Genomic DNA, 15,467 nt, shown 5'->3' with positions numbered 1-15,467 from the left:
GATGCTGTAAACAGAACCTGGATTCATGCGAAAAAATGACGTTTGGCCATTCATGCACCCACGTTCGTCGTTGAGTACACCATCGCAGGCACTCCTGTCTGTGATGCAGCGTCAAGGGTAACCGCAGCCATGCTCTGATAGTCCATGCTGCTGCAAACGTCGTCGAATTGTTCGTGCAGATGGTTGTTGTCTTGCAAACGTCCCCATCTGTTGACTCAGGAATCGAGACATGGCTGCACGATCCGTTACAGCCATGCGGATAAGATGCCTGTCATCTCGACTGCTAGTGATGCGAGGCCGTTGGGATCCAGCACGGCGTTCCGTATTACCCTCCTGAACCCACCGATTCCATATTCTGCTAACAGTCATTGGACCTCGACCAACGCGAGCAGCAATGTCGCGATACGATAAACCGCAATCGCGATAGGCTACAATCCGACCTTTATCAAAGTCGGAAACGTGATGGTACGCATTTCTCCTCCTTATACGAGGCATCACTACAACGTTTCACCAGGCAACGCCGGTCAACTGCTGTTTTTGTATGAGAAATCGATTGGAAACTTTCCTCATGTCAGCAAGTTGTAGGTGTTGCCTCCGGCGCTAACCTTGTGTGCATGATCTGAAAAGCTAATCATTTGCATATCACAGCATCTTCTTCCTGTCGGTTAAATTTCGCGTCTGTAGCACGTCATCTTCGTGGTGTAGCAATTTTAAAGGCCAGTAGTGTAAAGTCGTCTGGTATGATTAGTTCGGTGAAACCGACGGGCGGACTAAGCCACCTGATTGGAAAGGTTTTACCTATCCTTCGCTCACACTAGTACCACTGCTTGGCGAATTGTGAGAATTGTGTTGAGTGTGTCTGATGCTTGTTGATGACTGTAGTGTGTGTGTGTGTGTGTGTGTGTGTGTGTGTGTGTATGTGTGTGTGCAGTGTGTTGTCCTGCTTGCGTTGTATGATAATGAGAGATGGGAGAGCGTGAAATCCGATGCCGGCACACAGCCTACTCCTCGCGAACGAGCGAGGCGGTGCAGTGGTTAGTACACTAGACACGCATAGTGGAGGACGACGGCTCACATCCCAGTCCGGCCATCCAGCCACAGGTTTTCCGTGATTTCCCTAAACTGCTCCAGCCAAACGCTCACGAATAGCACCAAGGGGGTAGCTGAGTTAATTTCCCCATGGAACGATCGTATCACCACCAACAGTGTCACATGCCCATACTCCATGAGACATCACCTCTCCTTTTCCAGAAGGGTGATGCCAACAGTGAGTGGCGTGTCCAGGAAATTACCCATCAAACTACCGGTTATGCCTGACGTTGCTTAACTACGTCGATCTGACGGGAAGCGGTTTATTCAACGAAGCTAGGTCATTGACTATATTATGGTTAACCTGCTTAACTCTTTTAACAACCGATATTTTGAAGCAAGAACCGGTCTGGTTTTTTAACCAGCATTCGAAATATAGTACAAGTAAATGATAAACAGCACTACATGAAAAGTATTTTGTGAAAATATTAATTGCAATTATACAAACATAAGTGTGCAACAGAAGGAGAATTCCCGTCGGTAAATGAAAACTATGTAATTATAATTCATTTAATATAAAACTACACTTAGTGTGTGCAAATTAATCTTATATCAAAACAGAGATAACAGTTCTGCCTCAAAAATAATTTGTAGGCCTAAGTACGTAACAATAAAACAAAACTGTTTTGGAATATGAAGAAGAAATCAATAGTTCTTTGCATATCCATGGGCTTTCGTCACAGCTGCACATCTATTTGGTACTAAATCCACAAGCTTTTGTAAATGTTTTTGACCATTCATCCAATAAAGCAGCTCAAATTGATCCTTGTTTGAGGAATTTCAGGCCGGCCAGGATGGCCGAGCGGTTCTAGGCGCTTCAGTCTAGAGCCGCGCGACCGCTACGGTCGCAGGTTCGAATCCTGTCTCGGGCATGGATGTGTGTGATGTCCTTAGGTTAGTTAGGTTTAAGTAATTCTAAGTTCTAGGGGACTGATGACCTCAGAAGTTAAGTTCCATAGTGCTCAGAGCCATTTGAACCATTTGAGGAATTTCAGCGACGTATACGCTGACCTCTGCGTCCCAGAGGTGTTCTGGCTTGAACGCTCCAAAAGACTTTTTTGTTTTAAAGACCAGAGATGTATTTATAACCATGTGTGTTTCGAAACGTTGTCCTGCTGAAGTACCCAACTGCGTGGTATATTTTGTCTCCCATGTGGAACCACGTTCTTTTCTAAAATGTCACTGTACAGGAAACGATACATCTTGGTTTCTATTTGGACTAGAGGAACAGACCCCCTTTTAGAAAAATATTCTCATAGCGCGACGCTGCCGCCACCATGCTAACGGTACCTAGTACGTTTTTCTCGTCACTTTAGGTTTTTGGTCCACGTATGTATTGCATCAGAAGAAAATGCATTACATTTACTGTCATCACCTCACAGAACCTTAGCAGTTTGTATATTACCCAATCCACAATACGTAATGGACAAAAGTTAAAAAGTATGGTTTTCCTTACGTTCTGTCAGAAAATTAAACTCTGTGGTTCACTTATACAATGAATCAAGATAATTAACATTATTTCAGATCTTTTAACTGTAATTAATAGAAAGTTACAATAAGGTAGAAAATCTGATGTTGAGAATTAACATACCGTCGTAAATTTCAGCAACATTTATAATTTGATTCTCGTGATTGCATTATTACATTCCTATAGAAATGTTAGGACAAATTTGTATGTTGTAATCAAACCAATAATTAATTAGCAAAATTCATAAATTTCAGCATATCTAAAAACAACTTTTCAAACATTTATCAGTCATCTGATGTATTTAGCATCACTTGTGCCCTTCACGTCTCATGTCAATACAGGAAAACCAATTAGATCAGTTGTAATTAACTTTTTCACTATGAATTCTCGAAATTTCTGATGTAAACACTATTGACTCTCAGTCACTTTGATAATACTAAACTATCACACAGATCTTCAACATGAAATGCCGTTTTGGCATTTTGTACGGTGTTAGGAATAAAATCAACCTGAAATCAAGATGTAATTAATCGTTTCACGACAGGCATTGTGACTGTAACTTCATAACCAAATTTCCATACAAAAGTCGAAGTAACAATACACTCCTGGAAATTGAAATAAGAACACTGTGAATTCATTGTCCCAGGAAGGGGAAACTTTATTGACCCATTCCTGGGGTCAGATACATCACATAATCACACTGACAGAACCACAAGCACATAGACACAGGCAACAGAGCATGCACAATGTCGGCACTAGTACAGTGTATATCCACCTTTCGCAGCAATACAGGCTGCTATTCTCCCATGGAGACGATCGTAGAGATGCTGGATGTAGTCCTGTGGAACGGCTTGCCATGCCATTTCCACCTGGCGCCTCAGTTGGACCAGCGTTCGTGCTGGACGTGCAGACCGCGTGAGACGACGCTTCATCCAGTCCCAAACATGCTCAATGGGGGACAGATACGGAGATCTTGCTGGCCAGGGTAGTTGACTTACACCTTCTAGAGCACGTTGGGTGGCACGGGATACATGCGGACGTGCATTTAGAGATGGGCAGAACTGTTCTTTTCAGAGATTGGATCAGAACTGTACACTCCCTGAAATGAATTAGCTCTTTTTCATGACTCACCACTCATTTACAATATAAAATAAATGGAAGGCACATTGCCCTTTAAACTTGGTTTATTCCAGTACTATACCTGTATTTTGATCTTATTTGATCCTATTTTGAAGTAACACAGATAATGAGTAAGAATTTTGTATTGTTTATTGAAATTTCCACGATATGACAAAGTTTTTGATTATTGATTTATTTTGCACTATCGTGGTTTTTTGGGTGATCGGAAAATGTTGTAACTTGAGATTTACATTAACAATATATTTGGCTATAACGTATTAAAATTTCATTAACCTCATACAAATACATCGCAAGCCATATATTTTTAAAGTGAACGTTTCCTTTCGAAGACGCCTAATATCGCAAAATCCGTACCAGAATAAGAAAAAAAATATAAATTTGACTGTAAAACGAAAGTGCTGCATATAGCCTTACGCAGAATAAAACAAGGAAAATATTGGTGTATCACATTTTGCGATACGTTTATCGGTTCGCTCGTAATTAAAGCGTAAATTCGAGTGTCTATAATAAAAATCCTATAGTAAGAGGAGTCATCAGGAACCTAAACTAATCAGTTTAAACAAATAAAAATAAAATAAAAACAATTGATGTATACATAACATAATAATGTAATATACATAGCGGCATTACTACGAAGAACAATATCCAGTGGGGACGAACTCCGATGCAGAGGCGCTGAGTCGAGCAGGTCGAGCCGCGAGCTGTATTACTGCGTGAGCTGAGACCGCAGAGACCACAGTGACACCTGAGTCGCTTTGCTCGACGCTCTGGCTAGAGTCGAGACGGTGGGGCGAGCGTTGAACGGGCGAGTTCCGAGGGAGGGTGTAGCGGTGAACTCACCCGCTCCGAGACAAATAGTTCGTTCCCTTGCGAGCGGGTTTTTGCAAGTAGTTCCTATGTTATCCGCTAGGTGGCTCTGTCCTGTTGCTCGCATCAACTGCTCAGAGGGCAGGACGTGCGACTGAAACGATCGCCGACAGAGTGCGATGCGAAGTTACGCTGCGCCAGACACTGCGCGGCAGGCGACGCACAGAGACGCCACGGCATATGTGAAACACAAAATCCAATGGGGCACTGCACAATGCAGGCAGCCAAGGTAGAAACAAGGCAGAGGCCGGCGCTGGCTGTGTTGTGTGGCGTGCACTGTGCTGTGACCAGCAGAGGCGCTGCTGATATGCTCCGACTCTCTCTCTCTCTCTCTCTCTCTCTCTCTCTCTCTGCTGTGGGAAACGTTTGGAGCTACCGTTCTTTTTTTCTGAATCACTGATTGTTCACTCCTTTGAAAGATTGAACTCTATGAATTAGTTCAAGAGCGGATCCCCCATCTCTACGTGCATTGTCCTGTTGGAACAGCAAGTTCCCTTGCCGGTCTAGGAATGGTAGAACGATGGGTTCGATGACGGTTTGGATGTACCGTGCACTATTCAGTGTCCCCTCGACGATCACCAGTGGTGTTCGGCCAGTGTAGGAGATCGCTCCCCACACCATGATGCCGGGTGTTGGCCCTGTGTGCCTCGGTCGTATGCAGTCCTGATTGTGGCGCTCACCTGCACGGCGCCAAACACGCATACGACCATCATTGGCACCAAGGCAGAAGCGACTCTCATCGCTGAAGACGACACGTCTCCATTCGTCCCTCCATTCACGCCTGTCGCGACACCACTGGAGGCGGGCTGCACGACGTTGGGGCATGAGCGGAAGACGGCCTAATGGTGTGCGGGACCGTAGCCCAGCTTCATGGAGACGGTTTCGAATGGTCCTCGCCGATACCCCAGGAGCAACAGTGTCCCTAATTTGCTGGGAAGTGGTGGTGCGGTCCCCTACGGCACTGCGTAGGATCCTACGGTCTTGGCGTGCATCCGTGCGTCGCTGCGGTCCGGTCCCAGGTCGACGGGCACGTGCACCTTCCGCCGACCACTGGCGACAACATCGATGTACTGTGGAGACCTCACGCCCCACGTGTTGAGCAATTCGGCGGTACGTCCACCCGGCCTCCCGCATGCCCACTATACGCCCTCGCTCAAAGTCCGTCAACTGCACATACGGTTCACGTCCACGCTGTCGCGGCATGCTACCAGTGTTAAAGACTGCGATGGAGCTCCGTATGCCACGGCAAACTGGCTGACACTGACGGCGGCGGTGCACAAATGCTGCGCAGCTAGCGCCATTCGACGGCCAACACCGCGGTTCCTGGTGTGTCCGCTGTGCCGTGCGTGTGATCATTGCTTGTACAGCCCTCTCGCAGTGTCCGGAGCAAGTATGGTGGGTCTGACACACCGGTGTCAATGTGTTCTTTTTTCCATTTCCAGGAGTGTATTTATAAATCTTTTCAGAAGGAACCATCACTTATTGTCTTTAAAACCATACTAACAGTTTGTTGCAAATCATTAACTTTTCATTATAAATCATTACATCTAATTTTTTATAACAGGCAAAAGAACATACACTGTTAAGATAGGGTATATATTGATAGGTCCAAACCACTTGAAGCCAATCGCCGTTTGGCCAGTGTAATGACGCAAAGTCTGTAAGAGTTGCTGTCCCGTCAGTCATGTTGGTAGAAAACAATTTATGTGTCAACATCTTTGTATATGCTTACGGAAAATACATCTGCTGTTGGAAGGATTCAGCAGTCTGTTGAAAAACACTATTTCAACACCCAATTTTTATAACGTCCGAAATCCTGGCAAATCTGCAATATACATCCCCTAATGGACTTTATTGGTGGAGGAGATTCGACTGTTCAAAGCAAAATATTCCACTGCAAAAACTACATCACTTCCATACTACAATGAATCTCTCGTAATGAGAAATACACTACTGACCTTTAAAATTGCTACACCACGAAGATGACGTCCTACAGACGCGAAATTTAACCGACAGGAAGAAGATGGTGTGATATGCAAATGATCAGCTTTTCAGATTATGCACACATGGTTAGCGCCGGTGGCAACACCTACAACGTGCTGACATGAGGAAAGTTTCCAATCGATTTCTCATACAAAAACAGCAGTTGACCGGCGTTGCCTGGTGAAACGTTGTTGATTTCTCAGGATCTATGCACCCAAATTGCGTGAAAATGTAGTCACATGTCAGTTCTACTATAATATATCGGCCCAACGAATAGCCGTTTATCATCTGCATTTCTTCTTGGTGTAGCAATTTTAATGGCCAGTAGGGTATTTTAACCAGAACTGCTATTTGAGTAGCGTCAGACCTTCCTATCTTTTGAAATGATGAGTGGTTCGCGTGCTGGTCATCTACCACTCGAGTCACGTGCTGGTAGGGGACGCTTTACATTAGATACAGGTACATTCAGCTCATGATGCTGTTCCAGACCTCCGAAAATTATTGAATCCACTTGTGTTTGATCAGTAGCCGACTAGTTATTAACAATTCTGTGCTTCCTCCTTTTTGTTTTTCGAGGACAACCTGATCTAAGATGATAGGCTACTGATCCGTCCTGCTTTTGCCGTCGACTCCAGACACTTATTAGTTCTATTGTATGCCACAGTCTCTAGCCATGACAAACTCCCAGTTTTCGTTCTTCAAAGCATGCAGAACAGCTTGTCTCACATCAGTCGAGTAGTCTTTGTGTTTTGACATACTCCTAGGTCTCTCTATAAACAAAGGAACACTATCTGAGTGCCTAAGTAACAACGGTTAATTAATACCGTACGAGCAAAGCAAATTACGAAAAACTTTTGACCTAAAGGAATGTAAACTTAAATTATTATTGTATGATCCAGTTTGATTTCTAGATACATAACCGAAGCTGCGTGAAGCTCTTGATGAAGTGACACAGCTATAAACGTTGCTCTGTTGTGACTGTATGCAAACAGTATTGTCAACATTACACCACAGCTACAAAATACGCTAGAGCTCTGCTGTGAACTAGTACCAAATCCTTGACACGTATCTCCTAGTCCACTATGATTCCAAACAAGCTGTAATCCTTTGACGTTTTCCGATGCCCTGCGTCCATCTCACGGGGCGCAGCAGAACTCCAGAAGAGCACGAACAGTCTTAGTGTAGGCAGGCTCTTTAGTAGGTACGTTGCATCTTCTAAGCATTCTGCCAATGAAAAAGTCTTTCATTCGTCTCCCCTACAACATTTTCTATGTGATGTCACCAGTTAACTATTTTTCAGTGCGTATGTTTTGCGGTGTATTACGAATTGTGCTTCAGACATGCATGCAGATCTGAAGGAACAGCTACTGCTACGATCTACAGCTGTGTATAGTATAAGAAATGCATTCGCAATTAAGAATACGATTAGACGACACCCGCACAATTTATTATTGACACATGAAAATTTGTGCTGGACCGACATTCGAACCCAGATTTCCCATTTTACTGGAGCGGTCGCATTAACCACTTCGGCCATCCAGTCACGCCACCTTGACCGATTGTGCGTGGACACAGGGCGCCGTATGAAATTTTGGTCAGTCCGGCAGGTGTGTTCGGGTAGTCGAAGTTATTAAGATGACCGCTCGCATGAAGTGGGAAATCCGGGTTCGTGTTACGTCATGGCAGAAATTTTCGTACGTCATTAATAAACTACGAATACGTTTCTTTTCAGGTCTAGTTAAATTGTTCGTAATGGCAATTCCTAGGTATGTAGATGAAGCGACAACCTCCAAATTTATGTGTTTTATCGTGTAAATCAAATTTAACGTAATTTTTTCAGTGCTCCTGTGGAGAATAGCACAGTTTTCGTTGCCTAGACTCAGTTGCCACTTTTTGTCCCGTGCATATATATTTACGAAAATTCTGCGTTTAGAAAGTGTGAGAAGCCCTCTGGAAATCTAGTAATAGGGAATCGGCTTGAGACTGCCCGTCGACAGCAGACAGCAGGATAACGCGACAAGTTGATTAGTAGTGTTGGCGGTACTCACCTGGCACTCGTAGGTGCCGTTGTCCCTCTTCTGCACGTACTTGATCTGCAGCGTCCAGTCGTCGGAGCCCTCGGCGTGCAGCACCTGGAAGCGCTCGTCGTTGGTGTAGGTGAACAGCCCCGACGTCAGAATGTGCCAGTCGCGGCGCCGCACCCACGAGATCTGCAGCACAGCGGAAAGCAACCGGCTGCGATCACCACACTGCTCTCACACAGAAAGCACCGGATAATTCAATTCACTTCAGGATAGCTATGAGAGACCCTCAAAAGATATGTGTAAGATTTTTAATGATGAATAAATCCGCTACAGTTGTACTTGACAAAGCCTTCATTTGGATAAACTCGCACACACAATCCGAGTTTCAGGATGTAAATGGCATCTTCAGGCGCTCAAGTGCGTTCGAGCAAGTCGTACCCGTCGTATAGAAAATCCAGCACGGGTTCTCGCGTGATACTTGATAAATTTGCTGGATTTTTCACGTGACTGGTACCACTTTCTCCTACGCAATCAAGCGCTTGAAGATGGGATTTACATCCTGAAGCCCTGGTCGTGTATACGATTTTATCCAGATAAATGATTTATCAGGTGCAGCTGGAGTGATTTATTTATCATCAAAAATTTACCAATACCTGTTGATGTGCCGCAAATAGTAAACTACTTGTGTAAGACCCAAAGAAATCGTTGCTGTCGATGTAAAATATAAAATCCTATTGATGAACTGCCTAAGCATTCGCAACAAGTACAGGAGTTTTAAGCACTCCTAAAAAGCCGTGGAACTCATATGAAGGTGCAGCAAACTGGCTACAACCGAAAAGCGAAAACAGTGAAATCTGTGGTGGAAATCTGATGGAGTGTATTGTGACTCAGGTTTACATTGTTAGTGTAAATGACTGGGGCTGTTGGGGCATAAACAGCTGTCAGCTTCAATTTCGTTCATTAATAACAATATAATTCAGTTAACCAGAGGGCTCGTGATAGCAAAAATCACAAAATTATTTCTTACATTAGATTAGATTAGATAAATTATCCATTCAATAGACTTCATAGAGCTCAAATCAACATATAAAGATGAACCATACATCTTTTATCAGCCCGCATCTCGTGGTCGTGCGGTAGCGTTCTCGTTTCCCACGCCCGGGTTCGATTCCCGGCGGGGTCAGGGATTTTCTCTGCCTCGTGATGGCTGGGTGTTGTGTGATGTCCTTTGGTTAGTTTGGTTTAAGTAGTTCTAGGGGACTGATGACCATAGATGTTAAGTCCCATAGTGCACAGAGCTATTTTGAACCATCTTTTATTAAATGCCATCTCGACAAAATTCTCGACACTTAAATAAGTATGTCTTTACAGTAAAATGGTAAAATGGACAACGAAATGTAAACTGCCAATCCTACAACTAAATGACTATACATTCTGCATGGAACAATAATGAACTGAGGTTGCAGGGCTCAATCTCAGGACACAGTTCCCAAATAAAATGCAAATGAGAGCTGATATAAGACACCCAAAAATTAATACTAATCCTGCCAATCGACAATAGATAGCAAGAAACAGACAGAATAATAGACACAGACAAATGTCCATGGCTGAGTTTTCCATTGGCTCTTGGTAGAATATTGTATATGTGATCACACACGGATATGGTCTAAAATATTTATAGTTTATTTCACGAATTATTTTTCAGCTATTACACTATCATCAGGCACAAACACAGATATGTGATGCAGTGAAATTTTGTAGCATCAAAAATTAAAAATGTGCATCTACGGAGTGTTTTAATATCCAGAGATGAAAATATTAATGCTAGATTCAAGAATAAAACAATGGGAACTATTTCAGTGACAATGCGATGTAAGATTATTTACCTCAAATTTAACTTAACTATTACTTAACTTAAATCGAACCATACACATTGGTGACATGTTCCAATGGTGTGGTTAAACAAAGTAATCTTGTCTTTAATAGGTCCTTAATTACAAACAGATAAGATTTACTTCTGAGTTTAAGCAGGTAAGTGAAGGAGCTGTAATTGAACAAAGTAAATTTCTTAACACATCAAGAGAAATTATAGTAAATAAAATGAAGGCAAAAGTGGAGCATGTGAGTAAGACTGATAATTGACAACATGGCCTGAGTGTGGATTGAGTATTTTCTGCAGTTAGAAGTGGAGAGTAAGGGAACTGTGTCTGCCCATTCAACACTAAACTTGGGCAGATAGTCATATGTTTATTGATTTCCATTATCTCAAGACAATTCATGATCTTTTCGTTATGAATGTGATATAATACTTTATGTTTCACTCTGTAACTATGGCTTTTTTAGGCATTTGGTCTGGAAAAGTAGAGTCTCGTATACTAGCTTTCCAATTTCTGTGGTGTTCCTGCAAGCGGGTGCATACTGCCGTGCTGTAACAAAGAAAAAGCAAGCCTACTCGATGCTGGAATCTGAGCAAGACAGACAGTTTCAGTAATTCAAAACTCTAGGCCAGCGATGACCAAAATTTGGCGCAGGGGCAGTGCTCCCGCACGCATGTAGAGTTCTACTGACTGGCTTCACATTGGCTCCTCTGAGATGGATTGGGCGAAGAGGAGATATGGCAGTGCAGTCATGCAAGGAAACTCAAGCATCTGGCATGTGCCTTGGTTTCATATTTCTTAACAACATAGCTCACAAACGAAACATACGTTCGGTATAATTTTATTATTTCTGGTGCGCTGAAGACATCATAAAATCATTATCTTTTTCCATCCTTCGGTATATGGACAGATGCACAAAATTTCGCACATTTTCGTCACTCAGGTTGCCATGTGATCGCGAATTAATTAGCTTCATCACAAAAAAGCGTCGCATGCACGTATGTTGATGAAGTTTTAACGTAAAATAATTTGTTTCTTAAACGGAAACTACACCGCAGATCGATCAGTTCAGTAATTAGGTACTACCTTAGCTTATGGTGAATCACAGCCAGAACACAGGCAGCTCCACAAGTAATGTTTTCACTGATCACTACCAGCATGACGCTCCTATTGTGCACCGCTTGTACTGTTCACACCAGTCTCTGTTGCTTGCGCTTCCTCTCCTCACATTCAATCACGTCTGTTTCCCGCCGCAACGATTGCAGGGGTCGGCACCTCCTCCATGAATATGAGACCACTACCAACAGTTGCCAATAGCCAAAAAATGGTTCAAATGGCTCTGAGCACTATGAGACTTAACTTCTGAGGTCACCAGTCCCTAGAACTTAGAACTACTTAAACCTAACTAACCTATGGACATCACACACATCCATACCCGAGGCAGGATTCGAACTTGCGACCGTAGCCGTCGCGCGGTTCCAGACCGTAGCGCCTAGAACCGCTCGGCCACTCCGGCCGGCACCAGTAGCCAGCCGGCATTCGTATTCCCATGCACCTCCTACTGGTCTCCATGGCTCCATTGTCCCCTGCGGACTGTCAGAGTACACCGATCTTGCTATATTCTTCATATACGCAGCCACTTTCTAGCATTGTCAGCTTGCTGTCACGACTCGTATCCCAGTATCCGTTCCAAAACCAGGTAGTTATGTTGTCCACCAGCCAACTTCAGGGACCTGATACTCCAGGTCGGAAACAACACCGGGCAGTATGCCCTCACAAGGCACTGCTGCAGACGGCCCCGATGCTGTGTGGCTGCTTCACAGTACCACACCTGACTGTCCTTTGCTGTCACTCAGGGCCAGTCATCACCTCGCACAAGCACTGCGCTTGGCTGCTTTCATGTATCATTTGATCTCTGCCACAACGGGAACATAGTGCTTCAGCCGCGTGGTACATTAAACCTTAAGAGTGTCTAACCAGAACATGAGAAAATTGGCAAACTCCTTAACCACTGCAGCTGTCCAACTCTAGAATAAGCTATCCTGCACTCTGCAAAAGATACAGTGCCCTATTGCATTTAGGAAAAGACTGAATAACACTCTCCACGTTGACCATTTGTCACCTAAAAAAATTTTTGGACACTTTCTGTCTTCTCCCAGTTACGCATGCACAGGGTGACAATAATTGAGCTATATGAAATAAAATCGTCATAACTTCTGAATAGTTTGCGTTAGGTATGAAGGGAATTAGCGGGGTATGAAGGGAATTAGTACGTGCACGCGTGGTTTGCTTTAGCAACGAAGCCCACTTTCATTTGGATGGGTTCGTCAATAAGCAAAATTGGCGCATTTGGGCGCTGATCGTGAAGTCTCTTCGCCCTCAAGGGGTGACTGTGAGGTGTGTAGTGTATTCCTCGATGGTGCGGTGACTTCCGAACGGTACGTGAAGATTTTGGAATAAGATTTCATCCATATTATCCAAAGTGACCCCGATTTTGACAAGATGTTGTTCATGCAAGACGGAGCTCCACCCCATCGAAGCAGGAGAGGGTTTGATGTTGTGGAGGAGTACTTTGGAGTACCCAGGGGCTATACTGGCTTGGGCCTCGATTGGCTCCCGTATTCTCCGTATCTGAACACATGTGACTCCTTTTTGTGGGGCTATATTAAAGACAAGGTGTACACCGATAATCCAAAAACCATTGCTGAGCCGAAAGCAGCCATTCTGGAGGTCATCAACAGCATCGATGGTCCGACACTTCAGCGGGTCATGCAGAATTTCGCTTTCGTCTGATGATAGACATATCGAACATGTCATAACCTGAATCTGAATATCTGTAGTGACGTTTACATATTGAATAAAGTGTTTGCACACCATAGTTTGTAACTAGATTCAGGTTTTTTTCTGATTATTCAACAATTGTCACCCTGTATTTCATTCCGTTTCACAATCAGCCACCCTACTTTCGATCCATCTCTGTTCACTTCCGACCCTTTCTCGCTACTTCTCTCACGTCCATTGCAGCCAGTGTCTTCACATCTAGCTTCCCGTAATTTGCCTTTCTTGTTGTACTGTTCATGAACGAATTTAAACTTCGTTTGTTTTTCCTGTACCACTTATTGTCCGCACAGTTATTTCTAAGAGTCTGATTTCATGTTAAGTGTAAGACCTTGCAACATATGATCTTAGACGTATACAATGCCTGATAAAATGTAAGAGATATTCTGATACTCCTAATATTAGTACGATAATTTGGTAAATAAATAAATTAAAAGTTATTACTACTGATATTGGTAGGCAGATATTATGTAAATCTGAGTAGATACTGAAAACAAAACCAGCCGTGGTGGCCGTGCGGTTCTAGGTGCTTCAGTCTGGAACTGCGTGACTGCTACGGCCGCAAGTTCGAATCCTGCCTCGGGCATGGACGTGTGTGATGTCCATAGATTAGTTGGACTTAAGCAGTTCAACGTTCTAGGGGACTGATGACCTCAGATCCTCAGATGTTAAGTCCCGTATTGCTTAGGGCAATTTGAACCATTTTTTTCTGAAAACAAAAAGAAGAGAGACGATAATTCAAAAGAAGTATGTCGAAATTGTAACTGGGAATGCAATTCTTCAGTAGACAAGGAAGATTACAGCTGCACTTCAGTGAAGATATGATCATAGATTCGATTGTGCACATCTATGCCCCCCCCCTCCGGTTTCTGAATATGAGTTAATTTTTTTTTTTTCTTGTCATCAGTCTACTGACTGGTTTGATGCGGCCCGCCACGAATTCCTTTCCTGTGCTAACATCTTCATCTCAGAGCAGCACTTGCAACCTACGTCCTCAATTATTTGCTTGACGTATTCCAATCTCTGTCTTCCTCTACAGTTTTTGCCCTCTACAGCTCCCTCTAGTACCATGGAAGTCATTCCCTCATGTCTTAGCAGATGTCCTATCATCCTGTCCCTTCTCCTTATCAGTGTTTTCCACATATTCCTTTCCTCTCCGATTCTGCGTAGAACCTCCTCATTCCTTAACTTATCAGTCCACCTAATTTTCAACATTCGTCCATAGCACCACATCTCAAATGCTTCGATTCTCTTCTGTTCCGGTTTTCCCACAGTCTATGTTTCACTACCATACAATGCTGTACTCCAGGCGTACATCCTCAGAAATTTCTTCCTCAAATTAAGGCCGGTATTTGATATTAGTAGACTTCTCTTGGCCAGAAATGCCTTTTTTGCCATAGCGAGTCTGCTTTTGATGTCCTCCTTGCTCCGTCCGTCATTGGTTATTTTACTGTCTAGGTAGCAGAACTCCTTAACTTCATTGACTTCGTGACCATCAATCCTGATGTTAAGTTTCTCGCTGTTCTCATTTCTACTATTTCTCATTACCTTCGTCTTTCTCCGATTTTTTACTCTCAAACCATACTGTGTACTCATTAGACTGTTCATTCCGTTCAGCAGATCATTTAATTCTTCTTCACTTTCACTCAGGATAGCAATGTCATCAGCGAATCGTATCATTGACATCCTTTCACCTTGTATTTTAATTCCATTCCAGAACTCCTTACACGAGCTGTAATAGAAATGTTACATGTAAAAGACTCTGAGTTACGCAGTAACAAACGAAACCATTATTCTAGCTAGTGAGTAGCATCTATAAAATTCGGCACGTATCATTCATACAATTCCGAAAATAGCGAGGGCAGACGAATACAGCATCCATCTTTCAACTACTTGACATAAAGATTTTCTGGGTGCAGAACTGCGGCGGACTGAAAAATGTCATTGGGTGAATAAAACAGACATTTTGGCCGCCGTTGCTGTGACCTTCCTTTGGGATTACCGGAGGCACTGGAAGGCCGCTTCAACTGTGGCCGAAGCGTCGATTTTATTCAGCCAGCGACATTTTGTGACATGATGTTCTCTAAGGCCATAAAAATTTCCTGCTGACTGACTCTGACTGCAGAATTCTGCGCAATCGTATCTTACAATCTGCCTCACCACCCATGAATCCAAGTTGCT

At 43.5% G+C, this 15,467-nt stretch overlaps 1 protein-coding gene across 3 annotated transcripts in view; it reads right to left on the bottom strand.

Annotated features, from left to right (window-relative positions):
• The window catches only part of LOC126191410 (hemicentin-2-like), a 1,933,978-nt gene that overhangs the window by 407,153 nt on the left and 1,511,358 nt on the right, over window positions 1-15,467 (bottom strand). For all 3 annotated transcript variants that reach the window (XM_049932279.1, XM_049932278.1, XM_049932280.1), the window contains one exon: window positions 8,596-8,757. In XM_049932279.1, the coding sequence (XP_049788236.1) occupies window positions 8,596-8,757 (162 nt within the window). The remainder of the gene's footprint in view (window positions 1-8,595; window positions 8,758-15,467) is intronic.

This window comes from Schistocerca cancellata, chromosome 6 (genome assembly GCF_023864275.1).
Source record: "Schistocerca cancellata isolate TAMUIC-IGC-003103 chromosome 6, iqSchCanc2.1, whole genome shotgun sequence".
In the NCBI taxonomy this organism is placed as follows: Eukaryota; Metazoa; Arthropoda; class Insecta; order Orthoptera; family Acrididae; genus Schistocerca; species Schistocerca cancellata.
Note: the sequence above shows the minus strand (reverse complement) of the source record. Positions and strands in the feature narration are given on the sequence as shown.